The sequence below is a fragment of the Bactrocera tryoni genome, chromosome 2, assembly GCF_016617805.1.
Source record: "Bactrocera tryoni isolate S06 chromosome 2, CSIRO_BtryS06_freeze2, whole genome shotgun sequence".
In the NCBI taxonomy this organism is placed as follows: Eukaryota; Metazoa; Arthropoda; class Insecta; order Diptera; family Tephritidae; genus Bactrocera; species Bactrocera tryoni.
The window spans coordinates 53,098,115-53,125,658 of NC_052500.1; the positions used below are offsets into that span (position 1 = coordinate 53,098,115).

Sequence of the window (27,544 nt, forward strand, 5' to 3'; positions counted from 1 at the left end):
TCAAAAGCGATTGGTGAAATAATATAAGTAAATAGTAATAATTTTAACAGTATTACAATTCGATTCTGTAAGCAGTCTCTAGTCACTATTTGAGACATTTTGAGGTAAAGTCTTAATTTGTGACTAGTTACTATTCACTAAACAGTCTCCAGCGTTAGTCGCAAAATATTGTCTCAAATTTGTGACCTTGTAGTTAGTAGGTCACATAACTAAAAGGTACTCTTGTTTGACATTTTGAATATACTGAATAGAGATCATCATAGATATTAATCGATTGTCGTTTTTTTATATTTTGTAAGCAACTCAAACACGAAAAAATTAAAAATAAATCAATTTTACATAAATTTCGTAAATATTATGAAACAAAGTCAATATATAATTTTATTTTTCGGAAATTATGTTTTTTGGCTATGTTATAGAAAATTTAATGTTTGTTATCAACATATTTATTTCCATTCAATTGTAAAAACATCTCTAAATAATGAAATGTAATAGATTTTGTGACTGTCACTTACAGAATAGCAAAATCGTCTCAAGTCACAAAAATTTTCTCTAACTTAAAGTCTCAAATTTAGAGACTTGAGTCTGTATCACAGTACAGAATCGCATGAAAAACCGACTGGTGGGAGAAAAAAATCGGTTGATATTAATTGTTTTGTAAATTTTGCCCTTAATTATCTTATAGTATCTTATCTGACAATACAGAATCCCACGGTAAACCGACTTGTAGGACAAACAAATCGGTTGATATTAATTGTTCTGTAAATATCTTATCTCACAATACAGAATCCCACGGTAATCCGACTTTTAGGACAAAAAAATTGGTTGATATTAATTGTTCTGTAAATTTTGTCCTCACTTATCTTATAGTATCTTATCCGACTGGTCTTATACTTGTAATTTTCTAAATACTATTGGTAATGAGTTGCGTCGCAGAAGATAATTTGGTGGAAGTTAAAGTATTATTTTTTGCCAAAGCGCGTGAAATTTCTGGATTAAGCTCAACAACTTTTATTACTGAACAACACATACACGTATCGAAACTCTTAAACCAGATTTGCCAAAAATTTGCAGTAGATAGTATAAGGGATAGTTGTGTTATAGCAATAAACGAGTGTTACTGTGATAATTTAGTAAATCTTCAAGAAGGTGACGAGGTTGCTATTATTCCAGCTATTAGTGGAGGGTAAAAAGGTATGGCTAATTTTTTGTCAATTACCCGGGAGCCCTTGGATGTTGCAGCCATTACAAATTCGATATTTCGTGAAGATTGTGGTGCTGTTTCCATATTCGTAGGGACGGCTAGAAATTCGTTTGACGGAAAAATGGTTTGTATTTAAGTGCTTCAAATAATAAGAGTTAGATAGTATTACGCAAGCATGATTGTTCATTATACATAGGTACATTCGCTTGAATATGAAGCATACGAGATAATGGCTCTAAAAGAACTTGAAAAAATTTGCGATGCAGTGCGCTCCCATTGGAAAGATGTAGTGAACATCGCAATACATCACCGTCTCGGTTTAGTTGCACCAAAGGAAGCAAGCGTAGTTATTGCTATATCGTCTCCCCATCGAGAAGACGCATTAAAGGCAGTTTCATATTCTATTGAACATTTGAAGAAATCTGTACCTATTTGGAAAAAAAAATTGTATAGCGATGGAGATTCAAATTGGAAACAAAATAAAGAATGCCAGTGGGTTAAGTAACTACGTATTTTATAAAATATACTATCAACAGGGCACGATTCCAAATATAATGCTGCTAAGAGTTATATTATTCAAATTATTCGCGATTAAAAACTCAAACAATTTTATTCAAAACACATGGTATTTCTCAATGTTTAACTAAATTTTTTCACATTTGTACCTTTATATAAATATACACTTTAAACGTTGAAATAAGTTCACATTTCGCTTTTATTTCTGTATTATACTCTTGCAAACAGTTGCTACAGAGTATTCAGGGGTGTTGTGGAATCTGATAATTGTCGGAATCAAAATTGAAACCGTTCAAAAAAAGTAGTAGGTGTCATGAATTCTGATATTATTGGTTTGATATTCGAAACAGAATTTGTATCGGTTTCGGGTGTCACGGAAACCAATTTTATCGGTTTTGCTATCAGAAACAAAGCAAGAAGATAGTCGCTCACAGATTTATAATATAAGTTAAGAAATCAAGTTATTTTATTATTTCGAATTAATTTATCTTTATTTCTATAGGGGAAAACATAAGTATAAAACACAAAATGTCTTAATTATTGAGTTTTGGAAAAAATGCGGATATTTAAGGGGGGAGTCTGCTTTAGAGGCTTAAAAATCAATTTTTTTGATGTTTTTTTTGGGAGGGAAGGAAATAATTGATTAAAGCGAAATTTCTAGGGTTTATAGTTATATATATAAAAATCACCCGAAAATTTTTTGGATACGAATTCTTTGATATTCTGCCTTAGGGAAGCAGTTGCCCGATGCATCACGCGTGTGCATTTGTCGGACGGTGGGCAGTATGCAGGTCGCAATTTCTATCGGAAACGAAAAATTAAAAGAGATTCATATTTGTTAATAACTTACTTATGTTCAAGTTGACCACAAAAATGTTACTTTATGTTGTTTAAACATATGTTCAAACTTAACTTTTCTTAGTTCTTTTAAGTTTAAATATAAGATAATTTAATGCCAAAGATAATAAACTTTGCCCCAATTCCATACGTTTAGTTTTTTTCAATCCTGCCCGCCAATTAAGAAAAATGAAAAACCGAGACAAAGTTTTCGCTTTCTGCCCAAGCGCTCATATATGTATCTGCCAGACGCTCGGTCACTATTTCTCTTCTAGCTTCGACAATATTTAGAATTCCCGTCTATAAATTTAGGGACATTTTCTCAGATAATTTTTAAAGAGATTTAATAAAAAAAAATCAATTTATTGAAGCTTCTAAAGCAGGCGTTCCCCTTAAAGAAGATTTACAAAACGTAATATACGTAACTTAACACCCAAATACGTCTTTATTCATTCGATAAATACTATCTCTTAAAATCTTTCTTTAATTCGGAACTCATCAAAAAATTTAATAGGATTGCTTCCAAATGTATTCATTTGCAAGTTTTGTCACATTAGGAATCAGCTGGTTCGAATATTGGTTTTGCATATGTTCGAAAAGACGAAAATCCAATTAGATTCTGTGACACCATTGATAATCAGAATTAGCAATTCTGACAGCTAAGCAATTCTGTCTTGGATTCCACAACACCCCTGATAGAGTTATATATATCAGGGTGATGAGAAAAGTTGAAAACCAACCGACCGTGCAAGCTGTAACTTTAATAAAAATTGATATATCTTGATGAAACTTGGTATGCAAGTTCCCTAATTCGAGTTCGTAGATGGTCGAAATCGGACCACTGCTACGCGCACATATCGCCATTAACCGAAAACCTATAAAGTGTCATAACTAAGCACTAAATTAAGCAATAATCCTGTAATTTCGAACAGAGGATCGCACTAGCAAGGGGCATCTGTGGATAAAAACTTTTGATAAAGCTGGCGTGGCTACAACAACCAAATTCGCCCAGCGTGAATATTACACGAACTCTTACCGATAGTGTGAAAATGGATGAAATCGGATGAAAACTCCGCTCACTCTCCATATAACGGTACTTTTCAAAACTATTCAAAGCGCGATAAATCGTAAAAAATTTCCGCCGTGATGGTATGACAGGGCTTTACAGGGATAGTGGTAAAAATTAGACTATAAGCGTGGCACCGCTCACTATTTGGTGAAATCCCTCATCGCGGGACCCGACAAATCGATTTCTATAAAATTTGGAATGTGGCATTATTTTCATATTCCTATGCCACGCTGTGAAAATGAGCGAAATCGGACTCTAACCACGCCTATTTCTCATATAGCACAATTTTAAATTTCACTTGATTCGTTCAGTGTCCAGTACAAAAATCCAGAACCAATTAATATAACGGGATAAAATAATAATAAAGGATGTTATTTTATCCTGTTTCTTTTTGTACAACAGCTGCTTCACAGCAAAGTTCTTTTCACTTCATGTGGTGAGTGTGTGAGCAAGTATAACGTCACAAAATAAACCTCACAGCAAACATCTCAAATCAGTTGTGAGGTTTTCTCAGAATACGGCTGTATAACACATAGGATACCTATTAGCTAACAAAAGTATTTGTTACCATTTGCAAACTATTACGAGATTTGATAACGAATGTATGTCATTCTGTTAACAAATAAGGTTCGCATATAAGGGTAACTTAAAACGAGACAGCATGCCTATATATATTGCCATAATTGCAATTGATTAGAGCGAGAAAACCATTGAACATCAAATGGCAATGTGTTACGTTTTTCCCCACTCCTTGAACAAAAGTAACAAATAGTTTAAAGTATGCAAAAGTGAATAGTAATAATTTCCTTATACTATGTTCGGACCGACAATGAAAACATGTTTTCGTGGGAAAAACTGGTTTTCGACCGCCAAAGTAATCGGAATCGTGCCAGATTTTTTGACTGTCACTTACAGAATAGCAAAATCGTCTCAAGTCACAAAAATTGTAAAATAGTACAGAATCGCAAAGTTAAAGTAATAAATAAACTGTTAACTGTCTCAACCTGAATGAGCCTTAACTGCGAAAGTAAAGAACCGATTTCATATTAACTAATATTGAACACGAACAATAACCGGATATATATACTAGAGAAAAGTAATCACAAAAAAGAAACGACTAAGAAGTGAGCCATTTTATTAATCGTATACCAAAAGAATTTCTAATTGTGTTTTCCTTGTGAGGAAGAGAAATTATTTATGCCAAATCGATTGCAGTGAAAACTCAGAAAACTTATTGGTGAATTTTTGCGAAAGAAACCCTGAAGTAGAAATATTTGCATATATAATATATGATTTTACTTTCCTAGTTGTATACATATATTTGTTCCTGGTAATGTTGGTGTCAATATTATATGCAAAAATGAGTGATTCAGGTGACTTTGAACATTTATAGAAGAAGTGGAATCGGGCCGAAGGAAAGAGTGCTTTTTTAAATAGGTTTGAGTACTACCTATTGGAAAAATTTTATACTAAATCTAATAACAAATACCTGGTATAAATAGTATACAAACAAGATCCAGTGTACGCCATTTTGAATATTTTGACCTTTTGCTTGCTTGCGACTTGTTTGGTTTTCGTTCTGAACAATTGAAATCCTACAGTGCCGTTATTCAAATAATAAAATTATATAATACACCTGTGAAGAATTTATGTGCGGATCGCTATATAAATAGAATAAAGACATTTTGTTGCCCAAAGTGTAATGTTTACTAAGCAGTGTGATCAAATTAAGTTGTATAACTCAAAAGTAAAGCGCGTTATAGTTAAAAAGAGACTAATTGTTCATCCATCTACGATGTTTAAGAACACAAACATATGTGGAAATCTGACAACGGCAATGATAGTATACCCAAAACAACAATTCAGAATTGCTAGCCAACCGGCGAGAATAAGAGTTTGTGTTTAGATTGACCATTGCAAAGTATTTGCGTGAGTCTACAATATAATTAGGCCTATAAGTTATATGCATCGTTAATGTAAAAGATTTCAAGACGGGAATAAATACGTGAAGCCTTCAGGATCAAAATAATCATACGGAATACGCTATAATTATAACTATTGCAACGGTCAAAATCATCTTAACATTTTATTAACAAGTTGTTGGAAAATAACTAATTCTTTTGCAAAATGAAGTTGTTGGAGAGTTCGCGTTTTGAGGCGATTAATAATGCATTGTCTATACAAACTGGTGGGAGTACAATCTTTGGTCGTATTGAGAGCTATTCCTGCAAAATGGTAGCGGCCGATAAAGCTTTATATAAAAGATTCACCGCTGATACACACGGTGTTGGACCACATGATCTACAAGCACTTTCACCACCACAAACCTTAGCTGACCTTTCACCAAACTTCCATCGCAACAATAGCCAGTCGGGGGACGAAGGAATAATCCTTTGCGATACTATATCTCGCAAGACTCTTTTCTACTTGATTGCTACATTGAATGCTTCATTTGAACCAGATTACGATTTTTCTGATGCCAAGGTAGGATTCATAACAAAAATTATTTTATCGTTGAATTTCCGACGGTATCCTGGAGCTCAGCTAATTTTTGACCAAATATTTTGTTTTTCCATTACAGTCTCATGAATTTAGCAAAGAACCTTCGCTACAGTGGGTGATGAACTCAGTTCATTCGAATTTATCGGCTTTAGCTGGAGACCAATATCAAGTTTTACGTCAACCCTTATGGACGGCTATAGATGATGAAATTAACTTATCTGATTGTGACATTTACAGCTACAATCCGGACTTGAGTTCAGATCCTTTTGGTGAACCCGGTTGTTTGTGGTCTTTTAACTACTTCTTTTATAACAAAAAGTTAAAACGCATCGTCTTCTTTACATGTCGTGCTGTAAAGTAAGTTAATTACATTATTTAAAACTCATTATAATAAATTTTCTGTTTTCAGTTCAATTTACGCCGGAGAAACATCCGATTTTTCCATGGAAGATGATGTTTATTAAGGACTGTGCAAAATACTTAAAAAAAATACCGGAACACAGTTCGATTTTTTCAATTAATAATTTTAACATTTAATGAACATAAATAGTTACACAACGATTAATGGAAAAAACTGCTTGTTAGTCGGATGTAATACTACAATTACTCCATTACTTACAATTATAAAGGATTTACAAAAATATAACTCGTGAAGACTATATGAACCGTAGGTATGCGTATTCAGATCCTGCAAGGTTAACAATAAATAATGTATTTAACTGTATGTATCTTTTCAAGTATATTTATTGGCATAAAGGCAGGTGAGAGCTGCGATGTGAGAATTTGTGCCTCTAAATATACACGATGCCAATAGTTTAGTTTAAAACTTTGAACTTCTAACATAAACATATTCCAGAAGAAATACTTCATATAAAAAGTATTGAAGAAGATTGATATTTTATGGAGTATTCAGTATTTGTACACTTTCAATGTTTGGATATGTTTTTATTTGAAGTTTGCACTCCATGCGTTAGCATTCAATAAACGGTTATCGAAAGCAAATAAAATTTGCTATGGATTTTAAATGTATCGTTCTATTAGTAATAAGATTATATTTGCTAGTGTTACTCTACTAAAAAACAGCATATTCGTTGAATCGTGCGTTTTAGTCCTTAAAATTTAATATTCACTTTGAACTCAAACACATATGTAATATTAGTATGTAATGAAAAAATAAATAAAATGCAGATTTAAATTGCACGTTGTGCTTTATTTATTACATGTTTCTACATTTTGAGAATATTGTGTACACTTTTTCACAGTTTCTTCGCTATTATCTGATGAAGCCAATGATTGCAGGTATAAATTAAATAAAGGATGGTTCTTATGCGCCAAGCAAAGTACTCCATACTGGAATTAAAATATACATATATACATAATGTCAGTCTGTTCTTGTTTTAAATGAACAAAGAATTTGATATAACATCTATCTTACAGAAATTACTAAAAAGTAATATCGCTATATGAATGTCATTTATATATATATATAAGGTTTTTTAAATATTCTATATTTGGAAATTTCAATTACTTTTGAATATTTTTATTAGGTTACCTTTACACAAAGTGGGTACCATCTGACATCTATTCGTCCGCCACTTGGTGTAGTAACAGTAAGCGCTTTTGCCAGGTTTTTAATGTCCCGCTTCATTAAACAAGTTCTTGCTAAAAACATTTTTGTGCAAATGTCTACTGAACGCATTCCCCTTATGTTATTTTCTGCGCTACGATGAATAGCTTTTGCGCAAGAATTATTTCGGTCAGTCCATGTTGAATGTTGCGGATTATTTATCACTTCTAATGTCCTTTCAAACACACTTTTAGGTATTTTTATGACGTTGTTTGTACTTTTATCTTTTTTGTTTATTTTACCACTGCTTCTAGCTGATGCAGACATGATTCCGACAATTTTAGTACTCAAAATATTTGGTCGCAATAATGCACTTGTTTACTAAATATTCAGTAACAAATAAAAATAAAAACAAAGAATGACATATGGGACAAAGTGAAATGAAGAACAGAAATACAGGGTAAACTGTATAAAAAAATAGTATTTAGTTTCTACGTTACAGAGCTTAAGGTGGCCATACACGACACACATGTGCGTTCGATCGGTATGCGAGCGATTGCGCTTTACTCGTGTATGGGCTTGTGCTCATATCAATCCAAGTTCGCGAAAATGTTTGATTTTTTACGATCGGTGTGCACACATTTGTGTCGTGTATGCCGATGTGTGCACACAAAATCTCATTTCTCTCGTGTCGCCGAATAGTGAAGATCGAATGGTCGAATGAAATCAAAGTTTTCGTTTTTGCCCAAGCGCTCATACTATATCTGCTAGACGCTCGGTCACTATTTCCCTTCTAGCTTCGATAATATTTCGAATTCCCATCTATAACTTTGGGGACATATTCTTAGATAATTTTTAAAGAGATTTAAGCAAAAAAAATCGATTGTTTGAAGCTTCTAAAGCAGGCTCCCTCCTTAATAAAGATTTCGTATCAGAATTTATTGATCTTATAAAAAATGAATTGGCAATTTGGCAAACGAACAGTGATAAATATAAAAATAAAATTGAGAAAAATAAAAGTTGGAATAACTTATTAACGAAATACAAAGAAATAGATAAAAGTGTTACATTAGAAATAAATTCCAAAAAATGTTCCGCTTGCCTGTCGCACATGTTCACTGTGTGAAGAACGAACGCAAAATGGATTTGTATGTCGTGAATGCGAAACGATTTCATACAGTTCGAGCGCACATGTGTGTCGTGTATGGCCCCTTATAAAGAACGCTAATGCTTCAGTTAGTGTCGACGTAGTTGTTATTTTCTTTTGATCAAATTACTCGAGAAAACCCCAATTTAATTAACAAAAGTTAAACTGATCCCAAATGTATTGTTGCGTTTGGTGGATAGATAATTGTAATGCAAATCGCATATCATAATTGGATTTTTAAATAATCACTATGTGTTTCATTCCACCTATTCACATTGACATGAATAAAGGGATCAGCAGTAAACATTATATGATGAAAACATTTGTTTGTCGATGGTGGATAGAATTTATTTTGTTATTATAATTCTTTTATTCCAATTTTGAACAATTGTGAAAGGAAGACAAGAAAAATATGTAATTGCGGAAGTTTTCACTTGGTATAATACATCGCATAATAATGAAGCGAAAAATTGTGTTTGATATGTAATTTTTGTATTCCAGCAAATGTATAATAAATAAAAGCAATATGTCAAGAGATATCGATCAGGAAGTGTCGGATACTTTGAGTACTCTTTTGAGTTTCGATGAGGATAATTTTCTCAGTCAGGAAGAAGTCGAGGAGAATTTGAGAAACTGTCCGAACATTGAACATGTTTCATCTATGGAAAAAATATATCAGAATTATAATGATAATCCAAGTACCAGTGTTAGATTAAATCATACTAATGATGAAGAAGTTGGTGTCACCACTTATGTTTGTGAAAAGGAAAATGTGGAGATACAAAAACCTCAAAAACAGCTAGACGCCTTTAAAGGATTAAACGTTGATAGCCACACAATTTATTCGCATACCGAAGACGTAACTGCTGTGAATAAGGAAATTGCTTCGCAAACATTAAATGGGGATTTCGCCGAAGAAGAAAATACTTGTCTATCAAAATATCCCAATGATTTACGTATTGAAGCTGATTATGAATCTAAGGAAATTGGTGACGACAAATTACAAGCGGCAAGTGTTATTGCTCCTATAGATGTAATAAAAAGTTCCATAATAAAACCCAACGACATCAAAATGGAATTTACATGCGAAACCGAAAAGATTTTAGAAGAACAAATTGGTGATTATTATATAGAGGAGCAGTATAAGGATGATATAAATTTGAACTGTGCTGCACCAGAGGTAGAAATAGGAAATGTAAATGCGATTATTGATAAAAATGATATCAATAGCAACAAACAACACAACGATCTACTCAACAACGCAATCCCACAGCAGGACTCACATTACGCTACCAATGACGAATTCATTTCAAATGTTGATAATGACAGCGACATTTCACATATAATGAACGACCATAATTACACTTCCCAAAGCCAATTAACTAATGGCGATAGTTTGCGCAAACTTTTGTTCCATCATATTTATAGTAGAGAGGATTGTTCCTCTACTGCCCTAAATCTTGTCAATGATTTTGTAGATAGAACTTTAGAAAGTATTAATACATTTAGTACACAAGAAGATAAAGATAATAAGATTTCAAAGGTTGATACATTAAACTTGATAGATATTTTCGTCGAAGAGAAATCTTCAAAATGTGCAATATTTGATGGGGACTTAAAAACTTTAGCGCACAAAAATCCTGCTGAGTTAGTGGTCACGGATGAAACTAGTAAGAAAAATGCACAATTTGATGATGAAATAAATTCAACTGCTTCATCTAAAACAACAGCGAATAGTAATGAAAATATTACTATGAATGTATCCTCTATACCATCGCTACAAGAAATTTGTTCAGAACCCTTAGAACATGCCTTACAAGGTGATTGTTCAAATAAATCAAGTACTATTACAGATACTGAATCAAAAAATAAAACTTGTTTTGATTACTTCCATAAAAACAGTCACACATACAACACAACAAGTGATAAAACATTACAAAATTCGGAACCAAAAATAGAGGCTGAATTAAAAATTATCTCATTTGGACCGCTGTCAGAAAAGAATTGTTCGAAAACATTAGATAATACAAAAAGCGAAAGCAGTGTTGAATCGAAAAATGCTGCGACAGCTATGAAGCAAATATTGGAAAATGCCTCAGGTCAGATCTGCGCAAAGCCAGCAATATTTTGTGCAAATTTGGAAAAATTTAATAATCATTATGCTGAAAACGATGACGTAGATCTTGATACCACTGCTGGGGAATTGCTTGTTAAGGAAAACTCTGCAAAACAATTGACTATGGACAGTACAACGACAAATGAAATTAATAAATTAGCAACTGAGTGTAAGGAAAAGGAAAGTTTTCCACAAGACGATGTTGATTTCAAGACTGTTAATATTGCATCTGTACCGTCGCCAATAGAGAATTGTTCGGAACCAATGGAACACTCAACTTTCGACGAAGCATTCGATATTAATTGTAATGAAAAACTGACCGTTATTCACCATTTAGAGACACTGAAGTCGTTTGCTAAATCTTTGCAAAACGATTGTGACACTTTTACTTCGTCCACAACCACCATCGAAAATAAGCTTCAAAAATATTTGCAGGAACAATTCGAAATATTTAAAAGAATAGTAAAATCATCTGCCGCCGTTCGTTATGAGGATAAGTCGATGCAGACGGACAATAGATTATCTAAAAATAAATTACGGAAACTTAATCAAAGTAATAAGCACATTTTATTAGATGCTACGGATTCAGACAGTTCAAGTGACACCAGTAAGATGGAAGCTTTTATAAAATTACCAGGAAATAGAATTCGCATAAAATCCTCAACGAAAAATTCGGAAGTAAATGCTGGAACGCAAATGCTTAGTGCACATAAAAAAGAAAGCATTGCTGCGGAATATGACGATGGTGTACCTTTGGCGGAGTATACGCAATCTGAAATATTCGAAACGGAAACCTTTTGCAGTGAGAATTTCACTAACATCCGCAATGTAAATAAGAAAAATAATTTAAGTGATAGCGACGTAAGCGAGGAACGAGATACTTGGCAACGTAAGAAGAGTAGTACGGATGGAAACTCTGTGCGAAACGGTGCACAGAATGAAAGCGACAAAGAAAATTCAGCGGGAAAAACTTTGAGTAGTAAGAATTCTCAAAATGAAGGCGACAAAGAAATTGAACGGTAACAATTAATTGTGAAACAATATTTCTGCTTTAATTAAATAATATTTATTTACTTGACAATTTAGATTAATTAATTTGAATGGGCTGATAAAGCGAACAAATCTTGGAGCACCAAAATCGGCAGACTTAAATGAAAAAGTTAAAACAAAATCTACTACCAGTAAAAACAAAGATATAGCTGATGATTACACTGATGACGATATTCAGCCAGAAATATTTTCCGACGCGAGCATAAGCGAAGTAAGTCATTTAGGGAAAAAACAAGAAAAAATGTTAACTTTCATTTCGCAGAAGCTATATCTTTCACAAATAAAAAAGCTTCCATATGAATTTCACTTATATGCTATAGGTGTCCGATCTGAAAAATTTATTAGGAGATTGTAACTTTGTTTTGGAGAGTAATCCATGCCAAATTTCGTGCACATATCTCGTCAAATAAAAAAATTTCCATACAAGAACTTGATTCTGATCATTCAGTTTGTATGGCAGTTACATATGTATGTATATACTAAAGTGGTCCGATGTCGGTGATTCCGACAAATAAGTAACTTTTTCGATATAAAAGAACATGTGTACAACTTCAGATCATTATCTCAAGCACAGAGAGACTAGTTTGCGTAATATAGACAGAAGGAAAGACAGACGGACAAACAGGTAGACGGATATGGCTAAATCGACTCAGCTCGTCACGCTGATCTTTTATATACAAATTTTAAGGGTTTCTGACGTTTCCTTTTGAATGTTACAAACTTTGTCGCAAATTTAATAAACCATGTAAAAAGATTAATTTTTTAATTTCATGTAACATTAACTGACACACTTTTTTTTGTATATGTTTGTTTCCGAAGAGTGAGGAAGAGATTATAACGGAAAAACAGTTTTTGAAGCGATGCAATGAGAATGTAAAGCAACAATTGCTCAGTGAATCCGATAGCGAAACGTCCGAATCGGATGTCAGTGATAATATAGAGGAGATACTATCTAGCAATGAAGGTAGTAGTTCACCGTTAGTTGAGAGATTTCTGAAGAACTTCAATGTCAATGAAAGCGACGAAGAGACTGAAGTATATGATAAAACGGGGGATATGAAAACACCCGCAGAACAGGAAATCACTGATGCCAAAAACACAACAAGTGATAAAAACAAGACGAATTCATCGGAAAATTCTGATTGCGAAGTACTCGATGAAATGGTGGCGTCAACACAAAAACAAAGTAAACCAAAATCCTTGGAGAAAATGCTATCAGTTGTTGAGAAGAGAAAGAAAATGAATCGACTGTGTGACTCTATAAGTCTTAGTTCGGAAAGTGAATCGTCCGATGTGGAAGCAGTAGACGAGTCTAAATCACGTATCAAACCAATGTTACGTCCGGAACAGTTAGCAACGGTAACACGTGAAGCACAACGCAACGAAACAGAACGTATACGACGTTTGGAGAAAAAACACAAAGTGTTGGCCAAATTACTGAAGGAGCGACCCGATGTACAAGGCGACAACAATTTAATTTTAGATTACAATGATGAAACGAAAACCTTCATTAAAGTACATCCGGATATAGTGAAATATTTGAAACAACATCAGCGTGACGGTGTAAAATTTATGTACGATTCCTGTTATGGTGGCGTTGAGGCACTTAAAAAAAGCTCTGGCTCTGGTTGTATTTTAGCGCATTGCATGGGTTTGGGAAAAACACTACAGGTAAAGTGATAATGCTAGAAATCACTGTAATAAATATAAATATGCGTCTCTGTTTATATTCCAGCTAATTGCGTTACTGCATACAGTTATTTCATATAAGGAATTGAAGACATCTAAAGTACTTGTATTATGCCCTAAAAGCACAGTTATGAATTGGGCCGATGAAATTGATCGTTGGCTAGGTCCACTAAAACCGAAATATTATACATTTCATGATACGTCGTATGTTAAAATGCAATGTTACTCTAGATTAATATTACTTATTTATTCATTTATTTTACGAAATTTCCATAGTGACATCAACGATAAAATCCAAATACTTAAAGATTGGTCTCAAGCTACTGCAAATGCGGCTGGTATATTGCTAATTGGATATGAGGCTTTTAGAACACTGGTTTTCTATCATTCATATAAGAATCGAAGTATTGCTCAGTCACGCTTGGAAAGCATACGCAACGATGTCGACAAGTATTTGTTAAGTCCAGGTATTTTCGTTTATTCAAGTTATTAATTGATAATTATAATCAAATAATATCATTAAAGGTGCCGATTTAGTGGTATGCGATGAAGGTCACATTATTAAAAACAGCAAATCAGCAATCAGTTTGGCTGTATCACAAATTAAAACTCAGAAGCGAATCGTTTTAACGGGCACTCCAATACAGAACAATTTAAAAGAATGTAAGTATAGAATTCCTATGCACGGTAGGAATTTAATGTTTGATATGCTGACAGTTTCTAACTAAAAATTTTGACATAACTTTTTAAAATTATTATTCTTTGGTTTACAAATCAACAAAACAATTTATGTTTTTTTACAAAAAAGTTACTACTCTTTAATTATTATAACATTTAAAAATTATTATGTTTTTTTACAAATCAACAAAACAAGTTATTTTTTTTTAAATAAAATTACTATTGACGTAATTATTTTTCTGTTTTACAAATCCACAATATAATTTCTTAATTACAAAAACTTATAGTTTTTTTATTTGCATTATTTTTTTATTTTTTTTTATTTTTTTTTATTTTTTTTTATTTGCTTTATTTCCTTTTTCCTTTCTTTATTTGTTTTTTATTTACCAAAAATAAACCGAAACTTAGATTTTTTAACGCACATGATCAGCGTGACGGGTTGAGCCGTGTTAACGATGTCCGCTTGTCAATATGTATGTCCTCATTTTTTGCGATATCGATATGAAATTTTTCATTTAACCCAAAGAAGCATTTGTCAGAGAGGACGATCCTCGTAGCGTTGGACAACTTTTGAAACAGTCAACCACACAACGCTACCCTAGGATATTGAATTGGTGGACTTCGAACTACCTGAGTGGTCGTTCCTGTTTCATTTCTACATTTCGAAACTTCCTCAACCACCAGAGGCAGTGATTTCTATCACCTCTCCTGCTTCACTCTAATGAGGTCTTTCCTTGACCTCGTTGACGTCATTAGACAGTACGTTGACCAGATTTCAGATTTACAGTGGAGCCGTTAACACCTTCATCGACTCCCTTTCCCTTTCAGTGATTGGTGTCTGGATACTGTAGTAGATTAAACTACTACTTTTCCGGAATTGACCCCGACATACCAAATATACATATGTCCAGCATTTAACCAGTCCCCGTATGGCTCTAACGAACTCTTCGAATGTCCAGCTACCCGACTCATCTAATACTCCTCTCCCAATGGTCCGACCCTGTGGAAGCAGCACGTTGGCAAAACTACCGTTAGATTAGCTCGATGGCAACCTTCCCGGACCTTACCACTCAAGTGGGGATTATATAACCGTTACAACAACAACAACAAGCAATTTAATTCAATTTCTGGTATGGTCCTATTTGACAAGTTGTCTAAGACAACGCTTCTATTCCCGCACAAATTGTCCATATCGGACCATTGTAGAATATAACTGCCATTTAAACTGACCGATTAAAAAAAAAATAAAAATGCTAAAGGTAGATGTAGGGTTTTATAGTTTCGGTTAGCCGAAGTTAACTTTGTTATTTTTTCTAAACAACTTTTACGTCTTCCTTATTCTAGGATTATCCCACTACATACAATACCCTTTAATACTTATTTCAACATATTTCTAGATTACAGCATGGTGAATTTCATAAAACCACTATTTCTGGGTACTGAAAAAGAGTTCGCTAACCTATACGCCAATCCAATTAAAAATGGCCAGCACAAGGATTCAAGCAAAAGGGACATACAAGTAATGAAACAACGGTCCTTTGTGCTACATAAGAAACTTTCTAAGTTTGTGCAGGTGAGTGGAATACACCGAAACTAATAGCCAATAGTTGTTGTATATGCAATACGTATATATAATATTATTTTTATGCTTTGTCATAGAGAAAAGAAGCTGAGCTCTTAAAAACCTTCTTGCCGCAAAAATACGAATACGTGCTGTTTGTGCCAATGACAAAAGTTCAGGTAAGTGTAAACTAGTCCCCGGAATTTGGATATAATATTTTCTAAATTTTTATGAAATAAAAAGAGTTTAATTAAAACAAGTACCTTTGGTCGTTCTATATATATACATATATATATGTATATACATATGTATGTATATATATATATATGGTTCGATCTAAAAAATTTTGGCCGGAGATTTTGGCATTGTCTAGGATAATAATCCATGCTAAATTTGCGTAGTTTGAAACAAAGTTTTCCATACAAGGACTTGATCTCGATCGATCAATTTGTATGACAGTAATATGTTATAGTAGTCCGATCCAAACAGTATGTACGGAGGTTGTACCATTGCCTTTCGCAATAATCGATGCGAAATTTAGTGAAGATAATTTGTCAAACTAAAGTAACAGCTATATGCTACAGTAGTCCAATCTAAAAAGAATTGTTCAAAGATTGTAGCCTTGCTTTGGACAACCATTCACGTAAAATTTCCCGAAAAAATCCCTTTAAATAAAAAAGTTTTTCATACAGAGATTTATTTTGATCGCACCGTTTGTATGACAGATATATCCTATAGTGATCCTGTATGAGCGGTTGGCAACTACTTCGAGAGAAAAAACTTTATTGGCGTAGACAGCATTTGTTATGGCCAACGATATCAATGTCATCGGTGTACGCCAGCTGTTATACACTCTTGTAGAATATTGTACCTTCTCTATTCAGCTCTGGAGCTCGATTTATTTTCTCCAGTATAGATAGGGAGTCGCCTTGTCTGAAAACTTGTTCGGTATCGAACGGCTCGGTGAGGCCCTTACCGATCCTGACGAAGCTTTAGGTGTTGCTCAACGTCGGTTTACACAGCCGTATTAGCTTTGCGGGGATTCAGACAGCTCCTTTTCGTGCTGCTGAAAGCAGCTTTAAAATTGACGAAGAGGTGGTATGTGTCGATCCTCTTTTCACGCGTCTTTTCCCAGATTTGGCGCATGGTCAATATCAGGTCAGTTATTGATTTTCTAGGCTTGAAGCCTGAAGCGGATAAAGTCCTATCAGTTTGTTGACGGTGGGGTTTAATCTTTCACAAAGTACGCTCAATAGAACTTTATATGTTTGAGGAGGCTTATCCCACAGCAGTTGGCGCAGATTGTGGGATCTCTCTTTTTGTGGATTGGGTATTCAGACGGGTAATTGATATTCGAACGTCTTCATGGTTGGGCAATGGAACGTCCGCTCCGTCGTCATCGATTGGGGAAACGGGTTCACCATCTCTTGGTGTTAACTTTCACTGCCTTTCAGCAGGCGGAGAAATGTTCCATCCATAATTTCAGTATGCTCTGGGAATCAGTCACTAGATCTAACCTGGTGGTTCTACAAGAGTATGCTCCGGTCTTGATATCTTCTGTTAGTGGTCGCATCTTTTAGTTGAATTTTCAAGCATAACCCCTGTCGGTGAGCTTGTCAAGCTCTTCGTACTCATACATTTCGGTCTCTCTCTTTTTTGTCTGCAATTGCGTCTGGCTTTCCTCTTCAGCTTTCGGTATCTATCCCATTCCGCACGTGTTGTGGTCGATTGTAACTTTGCGAGGTAGGCAGTCTGTTTTCACTCCACTGCGACACACCAATGGTTTCGTTTTCATCTATACGTAAGGAGCTTGAAATATCGTACCACAGTTCCCTTACATGGAGTTGCTGGTGAGTGCTCTCAGAGACCGGGAGTGCAGAAAATCGTTCCGCTGTCTGTTGTGATTGCCGCTTTTCGATGTCGAACCTTCCTTGTTGACGAGCGAGAAGAGGAGAGTGCGTAACTTCGTTGCAACGAGATAGTGGACCTCGGAGCGTACGCACGTCTAAAACACTGGATACGCGTCTTCCGTCTATCACAATATGATCGATATGGGTGATGGCTTTTCGATCCAGAGATAGCCAGGTAGATTGATGAATTTTCCAATGCTGGAATCCAGTACTACAGATAACCATATTTCGGACTCCGGAGAAGTCGATCAACTACAACCCATTTGGAGATGTGTAAGATGTCAAAAAATTGAGAGACTTGTTCTCGTGTATGTAGACAGACAGACAAACATAGCAAAATTGACTTGACCAGCTAAACACGTAGTCACGCTGATCATTTGTACACTACATGCTTTAAACGGTTTGTGACTTTTCCTTCTGGATGTTCCAAACTTCATGGACTTAGAGTATTATAAATGAAATCATCTATCAGGAAAAAAAAAATACTTAAATATTAAAATTCTTCAAATTTGGTTTTACAGACGGTGCTTTATGAACACAGTTTAGCTATAATTTCGAAAAAGGATGATAGAGGCAAAGGTTTGATAACAGATTACACATGTTTACGAAAGGTGAGTAATTTGGAGGTTATTTTACTTAATTTATTCATTATTACAAGTTTTTATAGATTTGGACTCATCCAAAAGTATTAGAGGATGCGTGGAAAAATGCGACAGCTGTGAGTAGTGCAATGTAACCATTTGAAATTTTTAAAACATGTAAACATTTAATTTTTTAGCAAAAGCATAAAAAAGATCCGAGAAAAAATCAGGCTGTCAACTCAGACGACGATCAGCCTGACGACGTCTACGACAGTCAAACTGGTGTTATATCTGTGACGAACGATTGGTGGCGTAGTTTACTTACAGAAAAGGATTTAGAAGCCATATTGCCTAGCAATAAGCTACGTACAATGTTTGAAATATTACGTATGTGCGAAGAAAAGGGCGAGAAATGGCAAGTTGTCTGTCTTAAGTTTAAAATTTACATGCGAATTTTTGTTTAAAATATAACAAATACTTGCAGTTTGATATTCTCCGCTTTTGTAGCAGTATTAAATGTTGTGGAATACTTTTTCAAAAAAATGAATGACAAAGATCGAGATACCTTAAATGAATTAAGTATGTATTTAATATGACATGACATTATTCTATGTAAATATAAATGATATTCTAATTTATTTGGTGTAGAAATGTCGCAAGGGTATCAAGTCAAAAACACATGGATACTCGGAAAGGATTACTATCGTTTAGATGGCAAAACGCCGAAGTTGATACGCCATGAAATGATTGAACAATTCAATTCGATTTCGAATAAACGAGCGCGCGTTTTCTTAATATCATCGAGGGCGGGCGGCCAGGGCATTAATTTAACCGGCGCTAATAGAGTGATAATACTAGATACATCATGGAATCCATCGAACGATCAGCAAAATATTTTTCGTGTATTTCGTTTAGGCCAAAAGAAAAATTGCTACATTTACCGGCTACTAGCGATGGTAAGACTATTTTTTGTATGTCTTTATTTTTGATCAAATAACTTGAAGGTACATAACCTATAAAAATATTGATTTTTAGGATTACAAATTTGTTTTATTAATTTCCAAGTAATATATTTTTTCATTAAACTATTAACTATTTTTTTCGTTTTCAATTAAACTTAGGGTACGATGGAAGAAAAAGTATACTCGAGATCGGTAACAAAGCAAGCCATGAGTTTCAGAGTTGTGGATGAACAACAAATCGATCGACATTACAGCATGGCGGAGTTAACCGAATTATACAGGTATAATTTTCATATAAATCGAGTACATTGCTTGTAAACAATAAATTTTCCTCATTCTAGTTTAACCCAACCAGATTATGAAAATAGGCCGATGCCGGATTGCCCGCAAGATAGCATCCTAGCTAGTTTGCTGTTAAATTATCCTTCGTTGGTGTATAAATATCACGAACATGATAGTTTACTCGAAAATAAAGTGGAACAAGAATTAAGCGAACAGGAGAAACAAGATGCTTGGGCCGCATATGAAAGAGATCAGCAATTAAGTACTGGTATGTACAAATTTATTAATTTTTTTTTATTGAAATTAAAGTACTAATGCCAATATATTTTGCAGAAACTCGCGAATTGCCAAATCCGGATGAGTGAGTAATGAACAAGATTTTTACGCTTTAATAGAAAGAGCTTATTTATTGTCAACATATTGCAAAATTTGTCTTTTATAACGCAGTGGTATAGTAATATAACTATTTTTGGTGTATAAATATTTTGTGTGGTAGAATTTTAATTTTTACCTAGTTATTACAAAGTTTAGACAGTTTTTTATTTATCTTTATAAACAATAAATCAGCATGAGAAAACTTTGTTAAACAATTTCATCCCAAACGAAACCCAAATATTACAGTTTCCTCGTATTCATTTAAACTTTATAAAATAAATATAAAAAATCATAAATATTAAAATGTAATATTTAACAATTTATATAATAAATATAATTAATATTTATATTTGGCAGCCTGCAAAACAATCTCTCAGCACCAAAGTTTCCTTCGTACATGGGTTCTTTAAATGCTTTCAATGTAAGTGGTACTACTGATATTTGAAAATGTTTATTTTCTTTATTATTTACAACAATCTTTTAGCAAATGTCGGCACTCTTCAATTACGGTAATTATTCGCCTGCGGCACTTTCCTCATACTTGCCATATCTTTCGCATTTGGGAAATTACACTACCAATCAGCAATATTTGGAAATGCGAAAAAGAATCGCGGAGGGCACATTTCCTTATCCCGACATAAGTACTTCGCTTGGAGGTGCAGCGTTCGGCACGCCATACGCACAAAATCCACCGAAATCTCTTGCCACGAATCCGCTCATACCCGACTTGAATATGCACAGCAATCCACTGCAAACAAATCCGCTCAGTGCGCTCGGTGATTTGAGTATGTTTGGCTTGGGCGCGGTTGGCAATCACATGTCGCACAATGTAAATACGCCAACATTGCCGCCTAGGCAACATAACTCACCCACTTACCCATCAACAACGCCGCCAACAGCGAGTAGCCTGCAGGCGAATTACGACTATCAAATGTATGAAAATAGCTTGAAAAGCCTAGTCAATTACAGACATGATTTTTCGGGCAATGGCAATAAATCAAAGGGTGCTACTAACGCACCCGTGAACCAGTTTCGTAATCCGCTGTACCCATCGCCCACCAATCTTAGTTTCGACAAAAACGCTTTAACCAGCTTAAATAGTCCTTCTCCAAAGGCTATGGAACCGCCGGCACAGAAATCACAAGCCGATAAAACAACACCAAAAACAGCAACAGATTTGTCGTTGTCCATTGCAGGTAAGAATAATTTTTCGGTGACAAACTCGAGCGGTGCTCGTAGCTCACCACTGCCGCAAGTTGCTTCCAAACGTAGTTTTCCCAGCGATGTGGCGCACACAACGCATACAACGAACCTAATCGACGAACGTCTAACACCCAATCAGAAATCTGCAAAAGAAACGCAACAGCAACAACAAAGCGGCATGCCAACTTTGGCAAGTTTTCAAACATCTTTCAAAACCAGCAACGCGCCCAGTGGATCAAGTATTTTTACAAATAAAAATACAAGCGTTAAAATACCAAGCGATAATAACATGAGCACGAATCCTGAAATGCAAATAATACCCACGACCAGCCCACCTGGATCCACGAGCATCCCAAAGCATCTTAGTGATATCTCACCAAGCATTTCATTAACTGCTGTTACAAATACCAACACCAGTAGCGCTCACAAGCAGCAGACTTTCAATCAAAGCAAGTTGCAAACGAAAAATCCCACCAACAATAAAGTGGCGTCAAGTGCGAACAACACAAGTGAATCGCCCACACCCACGCTACCCTTTACGGCGAGTAAATTTTTTGAAAACAACAAAAAATCCCTAAATCGTACCATATCGAAGCCCACAAATGCAATGACCAAAACGAAGTTAACGCCAAACGCAGAGTCAATATTGAAATCCGCATCAACATCTACATCTGCGCAAAGCGCACAAAATTCCTTTCAGCCGAGCGCGGCCGAACTTGCGTCGAAATTGTTGACGATGAAAAATAAGAATATACTTCAACGCAAATCGCCAAGTGTGCAGATCCAACCAATAAAATCATCAACGACAACAACAACTACGACACAGAACTCATTACCGACAACACTTGCCGCTGTCAAAGCTCTCAATGGTAATCTACAAACGCCTCCAACTAAACCTGGCGTACAAACGTTGCAAAGTGATGCCCGCAAAGCGGCACTCGCTATGGACAAGCGTTTGCCCACGCTCATTACACCAGCAAAATCTGCTACAAGCGTTCAAGTGCATAAAGCGCCCTTAGGTGCGGGTACACTTAAAATACAGCCCAGTTCTTCGAAGCAATCATCCTCGTCGTCGTCGCCCAGTGACAACAAGTACATTCTGGAGACTTGTATTAATCAGAAAAAGTTTGTAATTGGTGCTCCAACAAAAGGGTAGGTTGTCCAATGGTTAAAATTTGTACTTTAAAATATTTCAGATTTAATGTTAGATTTTCAATTTCTACATCTAATTTTTTATATTAAGTTTGCCACAAAGTTTGTAACACCCAGAAGGAAGCGTCGCAGACCCTATAAAGTATATATTTAAATGATGATATTTTAATGATGTCCGTCTGTCTGTATATATGCGAACTAGTCCCTCAGTTTTTAAGATATCGTTTTGAAATTTTGCAAACATCATTTTCTCTTTAAGAAGTTGCCCATTTGTCGGAACTGCCGATATCGGACCACTATAACATATAGCTGCCATGTAAACTAAACGATCGGAATCGAGTTCTTGTATGGAAAACTTTCACATTTGATGATGTATCTTCACAAAAGTTGGCACAGGTTATTTTCTAAGATAATAATGTAATATGCGAAGAAATTATTCAGATCGGTTAACTATAGCATATTACCTGCCATACAATCGGAATCAAATGCTTGCATGGGAAACTTCCTCATTTGACGATATATCTTCACGAAATTTGAAATGGATTACTGCTTAAGGTAATAATGTTATCTCCGAAAAAATTGTTCAGATCGGATTACTATAGCTTATAGCTTCCATACAAACTGAACGATCGAAGTCAAATGCTTGCACTTTTTCAGTTAACGAGATATATTCAAAATTTGGATGAAAACCACTGGCCGGTCACGTCTTTAGATTTACTTAAACACATAGTTACTAAAAGAAATGCACCTGTGAAGGGTATATTAGCTTCGGTGCAGCCGAAGTTAACGTTTTTTTCTTGTTTTTAATTCAAATTGTTTGGGGTTAAAAATTCCATTTTTAATGTTCATTTCCAATTTTTAATACAAATTGTTTGGGATTAAAAATTTAATATTTAATTGTAAAAGCATATTGAAAAAATTAAAATTTATTTTTTTACTTTCAAAATCAGATTTAGCAAGTAAGGAGAAGCTAAGTTCGGGTGTAACAGAACATTTCATATTCTAGCAACTTGGAAGGAACCAAGTTGGGGAAATACTAAGAGGTGTTTGCAAAATTCCATTTAAAATATATTTCAAAAGAACTCAACATTCATTTTTTGACGAAATCGTGAATGGATTGCAATCAAATTTTATATATTGATAAGTTATATTATTTATGACCTACTCACTGAGTTTTATTGCTATATTTTACTTCGCGATTTCAATTGAAACGGCTAAATTAATATGTTGAGTTGCTGTGGAAAACGTCAACCAGAGGATCGGAATTCATTATATTAGGGATATGACGTTTAGATCAAAGTCTAAACAAAATCCATTCATTTTCAGCGCTAAATCGTTAATACAAGTATAATTTTTAAGAAAATTTGTCTCTGCCGTCTTATTGCATTAATCTTTGCCATTGCCTAAATACACTCGAGAACATATTTTCAAGTAATTTAATATACACGCGCTGATCGACCAATTCGGCATTAGGTTTGTTAAAATTAAAATATAATACAGTCATTACACGTAGTATGTGAGAGTTGGCGTAACTCGTTGGCCAGTATAGTTGTTGTTGTTTTAACGGTATATCAATCCCCGTTTGGATGGTAAGAGTTATCCATGTTGTCGTCGACGTTATCTAGCGGGAGGCCTAGGGTCACTCGCATTTCTCGCGGCAATTCGAGCTCTTCGTCTGCGATGGGTGGTGATTTGACTCTAAGAACGCCATTCACTGGAAAGGAATCGGTGAAGGTGTTGATAGCTCCACTGTGAATTACGGTTAGTGCCTGTCGGAAGTTAGTTGCGTCCGAAGTCCGGTCGGATGGCGTCGACGTTGTTAAGGAAATACCTCTTGATGTTCCTAGAAGGCGGTTCCGCTCCAAGCAGGTGGCTGCAAGGGTGATTTCTACGAAAACATCATAGCAGGTACTGCTTGGAGAGGAGTTCATTATGCTCCTTAACTGGGAGCATAAGCGTCTCACTATGTAGGTGTTCGATGGAAGACATCAAGAGGCATCCTGTTGTGGTCCGGAGTGCACTGTTCTGACATGTCTGAAGTTTCCTCATCTGCGTGCCACTGCATCCAGGCGACCATATTGGTGCGGCGTAATTGAAGACCGGCCAACCAATGCCTTGTATGTTGCCAACAACGTTTCTTTGTCTTTTCCCCATGTGCTGCCGGCTAGCGACTTGAGGATTTTGTTGCTGCTCTGTACCTTGGCGCTAATCGCGGTCGTATGGGGAATGAAGGAGCATAGACTATCAAAAGTTACACCTAAAACCTCGCTGTGGATTTGGTGGGGGAAAGCGTGAGGTTCCGTGCAGTGAGTTTAAGATAAAACCCATCCGAAACGTTGGGATATTTTTTTGTCATTTTCTGAGAAAATTTACCAAAGTAATGTATTTATACATACATATATATATTTTTAATTCCATCAGAAAGAAGAGATTTTAGCAATCATCGGGCTTACTAACATTTAAATAAATTCAGAACTGTTGACTTACGTTTTTATTTACAAAGAATCACGATAAATCAAATATTGATCGATATATGCGGCATAAAGTAAACTAAAAGTCCGAAAATCTTTATATTATTTAAGTATACGGAGGTAAGGGAATTATTAACATGATTCAACCCATTTTTGACATGCAAGCATACTATTTCTGCAGAATTTAAATAATATGTCTCAGATATTGACCGACATTTTCGATCGTAACTAGGAACTGGGCCCCATATTCACCATCCCCCATAGTCAGCATCTGGGACTTGGACAATTTTAGTCTGATTGGGTTATAATCCGATTTCAGCAATTTTCTCAGCTCTGTAATGTGATTCGTAATGATACCAAACAACAGTCTTGTATCAACCTTCTCATCATTCCAAATAATTTTTACATTCTTTCTATTAAATTAAAAAAAAATTAATTTTTAATCCCAAACATATAATTTTAAATAAATGATGTTGGTATTTTGAACTTCTAACCCAAAATACTTGAAATAAAAATTCGAAACCGTGCTTACAATTGTGTTCATACATATCCATTTAAATAAAATTTATTAATAATTCTACTGTTTCTTCTTTTAATTACTAGTGGCGGCGGAACGACTGTCACCAGAGTGCAACAACAAGGAAAACGAAAAATGCCAGAAATTATGTCCAAAGATATGGGCTCGAATGAATCGAAACGCTCAAAATAAAGAAGTTTGCAATATATTTGTGAATTTTATAGGCTTAGTTTTTTTTTTATTACATAATAAGTATTTATTTGATTAGCTTAAATATTGAAGTTATGAATTTAAATAAATGTTTTTTATCACAAAAAAGAAAATAACGCTTAAGTTAATATATACTAACACAATCATTTTATTGAATGTAAATGATTTTTATGCATAACAAAATATTTAAGTTTTATTTTATTGATAATTACTTAATTAAGAATACTCTAAAATTATACTTGTCTGTAATAGTTAATTGGAAAAATAAAGTAAATATATATGTATGTATGTGTGTGTACATATCTAATGGATACATAATAGAACCACATTTATTATACCCTGAACATGGTATATTAAGTTTGTCACGAAGTTTGTAACATCCAGAAGGAAGCGTCGGAGACCTTATAAAGTATATATATAAATGATCAGTATGTTGAGCTGAGTCGATTTAGCCATTTCCGTCTGTCTGTCCGTCTGTCCGCCCGTTTGTCTGTATGTATACATAGGAACTAGTCCCTCGGTTTTTAAGATATCGTTTTGAAGTTTCGGAAAAGTCATTTTCTCTCTTCAAGAAGTTGCTCATTTGTCGGAACTGCCGATATCGGACCACTATAACGTATAGCTGCCATACAAACTGTACGATCGGAATCAAGTTCTTGTATGGAAAACTTTTACATTTGACAATGTATCTTCACAAAATTCGGTCTGAGTTATTGTTCACTATGGAATATATGTAGCTGCCATACAAATCGAACGATCGGAATCAAGGACTTGTATGGAAAACTTTCGCATTTGACGTGGTATCTTCACGAAATTTTACATGGATAACTGCTTAAGGTAATAATATAAACTCCGAAAAAATTGTTCAGATCGAATTACTATAGCATATAGCTTCCTTACAAACTGAACACATAGTTTCTAAAACAAATGCATCTGTGAAGGGTAGATTAGCTTCGGTGCAGACGAATTTAACGTTTTTTCTTGTTTTTTTTTTACTGACTTGTGTTGCGATTTCCAGTGGTGGGTAGAGCTTTTTTGGAAATGCAATAAAAAATTGGCAACACTGCGCAGTTAGCACTACTGGTTTAATGCTGGCTGATGCCCTTGCATGAAACTGCTAAGAACTGCGCATGTGAAAATTTGCATTTGCAAAAATAAAAATATGTGAAATCTTTATATATAAAAAGTACGTGTCACGTTGTTTGTCCGCGATGGACTCCTAAACTACTGAACCGATTTTAGTAAAATTTTGCACACTGTGTCCAATTTGAACCAACTTAAAAGATAGGATAGTCAAAACAATTCATAAATAAAAAATACAGTGAAAGCTCTATTAAATGGACACTCTTTTAAGCGGACAACTCTATTAACTGGACAGAACGGCTGGTAACCAGACATTGAGAAAGCAGCCTTAAATTATTATTTAATTAAATTTTCCACGAAATTTATTTGTATGAACATCTTCTAAAGTAAATCTCAAGTATTTACAATCCCTTGGGTTCTTATACCGAAAAAAAAGTTTTCGCCTTAATTCGTAAATATAATTTTCACTGTAGTTTATTATATGAAATTGTATAATGTATACCACAGCAACGCGTGGCAGGATCCCCTAGTATAAATATAATAATACTCTCACAGACGAATACAAGATATCGATTTCAACAAGAAAAGTACACAAAGAGAATGAACCGTCTAAAAAAATTAATTTTATTGATTGGTAACTAAAGTCAAAAAGATTATTCCAAAATTTTACGCAATCTATTTTTACTATCCATATATATCCATAAATATAATAAAGCAATAATATTAAAATTATATTCAACATAAATAACTTACAATGTAAGATACCAGATTCGCTTTTTCGAATTGGTTACATTAAACAAACTAAGCAGTTTGCATTACCGGAAACACGCGTAGTTTTGTACAACTTCAAATTAATAAGAAT

General features: G+C 34.6%; 5 protein-coding genes across 6 annotated transcripts; 4 read left to right on the forward strand and 1 right to left on the reverse strand.

Annotated features, from left to right (window-relative positions):
* The first annotated feature begins 688 nt into the window (after positions 1-688).
* Positions 689-1,207, forward strand: LOC120768033 (molybdopterin synthase sulfur carrier subunit). Of its 2 annotated transcripts, none has more exons than XM_040094524.1 (2): positions 689-795; positions 871-1,207. In XM_040094524.1, exon 2 carries the CDS (start codon positions 921-923, stop codon positions 1,188-1,190), a length of 270 nt encoding a protein of 89 aa, XP_039950458.1. In that variant the 5' UTR covers positions 689-795; positions 871-920; the 3' UTR covers positions 1,191-1,207. The 2 variants fall into 2 exon arrangements, with proteins under 2 accessions (XP_039950458.1, XP_039950459.1); XM_040094525.1 differs by having other exon boundaries at positions 699-714.
* LOC120768032 (molybdopterin synthase catalytic subunit-like) lies at positions 1,180-1,843 on the forward strand. Its single transcript, XM_040094523.1, has 2 exons — positions 1,180-1,328; positions 1,401-1,843. The coding sequence occupies exons 1-2, from the start codon at positions 1,197-1,199 to the stop codon at positions 1,707-1,709; spliced, it is 441 nt and encodes a 146-aa protein (XP_039950457.1). The 5' UTR covers positions 1,180-1,196; the 3' UTR covers positions 1,710-1,843.
* A 2,886-nt stretch (positions 1,844-4,729) lies between these two features.
* On the forward strand, positions 4,730-7,226 carry LOC120768251 (repressor of RNA polymerase III transcription MAF1 homolog). The gene is made up of 3 exons (XM_040094845.1): positions 4,730-6,110; positions 6,208-6,485; positions 6,538-7,226. The coding sequence occupies exons 1-3, from the start codon at positions 5,754-5,756 to the stop codon at positions 6,590-6,592; spliced, it is 690 nt and encodes a 229-aa protein (XP_039950779.1). The 5' UTR covers positions 4,730-5,753; the 3' UTR covers positions 6,593-7,226.
* Positions 7,227-7,311: 85 nt separating this feature from the next.
* On the reverse strand, positions 7,312-8,081 carry LOC120768252. Its single transcript, XM_040094846.1, has 2 exons — positions 7,681-8,081; positions 7,312-7,478 (listed from the first exon to the last, which is right to left on the reverse strand). The coding sequence occupies exons 1-2, from the start codon at positions 8,020-8,022 to the stop codon at positions 7,338-7,340; spliced, it is 483 nt and encodes a 160-aa protein (XP_039950780.1). The 5' UTR covers positions 8,023-8,081; the 3' UTR covers positions 7,312-7,337.
* Positions 8,082-9,151: 1,070 nt separating this feature from the next.
* Positions 9,152-25,997, forward strand: LOC120767372 (transcriptional regulator ATRX-like). Its single transcript, XM_040093350.1, has 20 exons — positions 9,152-9,279; positions 9,344-11,977; positions 12,045-12,219; positions 12,828-13,679; positions 13,744-13,901; positions 13,974-14,164; positions 14,223-14,360; positions 15,773-15,948; positions 16,035-16,115; positions 18,368-18,457; positions 18,514-18,564; positions 18,625-18,842; positions 18,912-19,006; positions 19,076-19,383; positions 19,549-19,670; positions 19,731-19,939; positions 20,005-20,032; positions 20,404-20,467; positions 20,531-22,401; positions 25,476-25,997. Exons 2-20 carry the CDS (start codon positions 9,369-9,371, stop codon positions 25,579-25,581), a joined length of 7,542 nt encoding a protein of 2,513 aa, XP_039949284.1. The 5' UTR covers positions 9,152-9,279; positions 9,344-9,368; the 3' UTR covers positions 25,582-25,997.
* The last annotated feature ends 1,547 nt before the right edge of the window (positions 25,998-27,544 follow it).

What these genes read in the sequence shown, in the direction of transcription:
- LOC120768033 (XM_040094524.1), top strand. Translation starts at nt 921, where the DNA reads ATGAGTTGCGTCGCAGAAGATAATTTGGTGGAAGTTAAAGTATTATTT.
- LOC120768032 (XM_040094523.1), top strand. Translation starts at nt 1,197, where the DNA reads ATGGCTAATTTTTTGTCAATTACCCGGGAGCCCTTGGATGTTGCAGCC. An exon ending in ATTCGTTTGACGGAAAAATG is followed by an intron (nt 1,329 to 1,400) that starts GTTTGTATTTAA and finishes CATTATACATAG; the next exon opens with GTACATTCGCTTGAATATGA.
- LOC120768251 (XM_040094845.1), top strand. Translation starts at nt 5,754, where the DNA reads ATGAAGTTGTTGGAGAGTTCGCGTTTTGAGGCGATTAATAATGCATTG. An exon ending in ACGATTTTTCTGATGCCAAG is followed by an intron (nt 6,111 to 6,207) that starts GTAGGATTCATA and finishes TTTCCATTACAG; the next exon opens with TCTCATGAATTTAGCAAAGA. An exon ending in TTTACATGTCGTGCTGTAAA is followed by an intron (nt 6,486 to 6,537) that starts GTAAGTTAATTA and finishes TTCTGTTTTCAG; the next exon opens with TTCAATTTACGCCGGAGAAA.
- LOC120768252 (XM_040094846.1), bottom strand. Translation starts at nt 8,022, where the DNA reads ATGTCTGCATCAGCTAGAAGCAGTGGTAAAATAAACAAAAAAGATAAA. An exon ending in GGTACCCACTTTGTGTAAAG is followed by an intron (nt 7,479 to 7,680) that starts GTAACCTAATAA and finishes TTTTAATTCCAG; the next exon opens with TATGGAGTACTTTGCTTGGC.
- LOC120767372 (XM_040093350.1), top strand. Translation starts at nt 9,369, where the DNA reads ATGTCAAGAGATATCGATCAGGAAGTGTCGGATACTTTGAGTACTCTT. An exon ending in CCGACGCGAGCATAAGCGAA is followed by an intron (nt 12,220 to 12,827) that starts GTAAGTCATTTA and finishes TTGTTTCCGAAG; the next exon opens with AGTGAGGAAGAGATTATAAC. An exon ending in TGCCAATGACAAAAGTTCAG is followed by an intron (nt 16,116 to 18,367) that starts GTAAGTGTAAAC and finishes TTGGTTTTACAG; the next exon opens with ACGGTGCTTTATGAACACAG.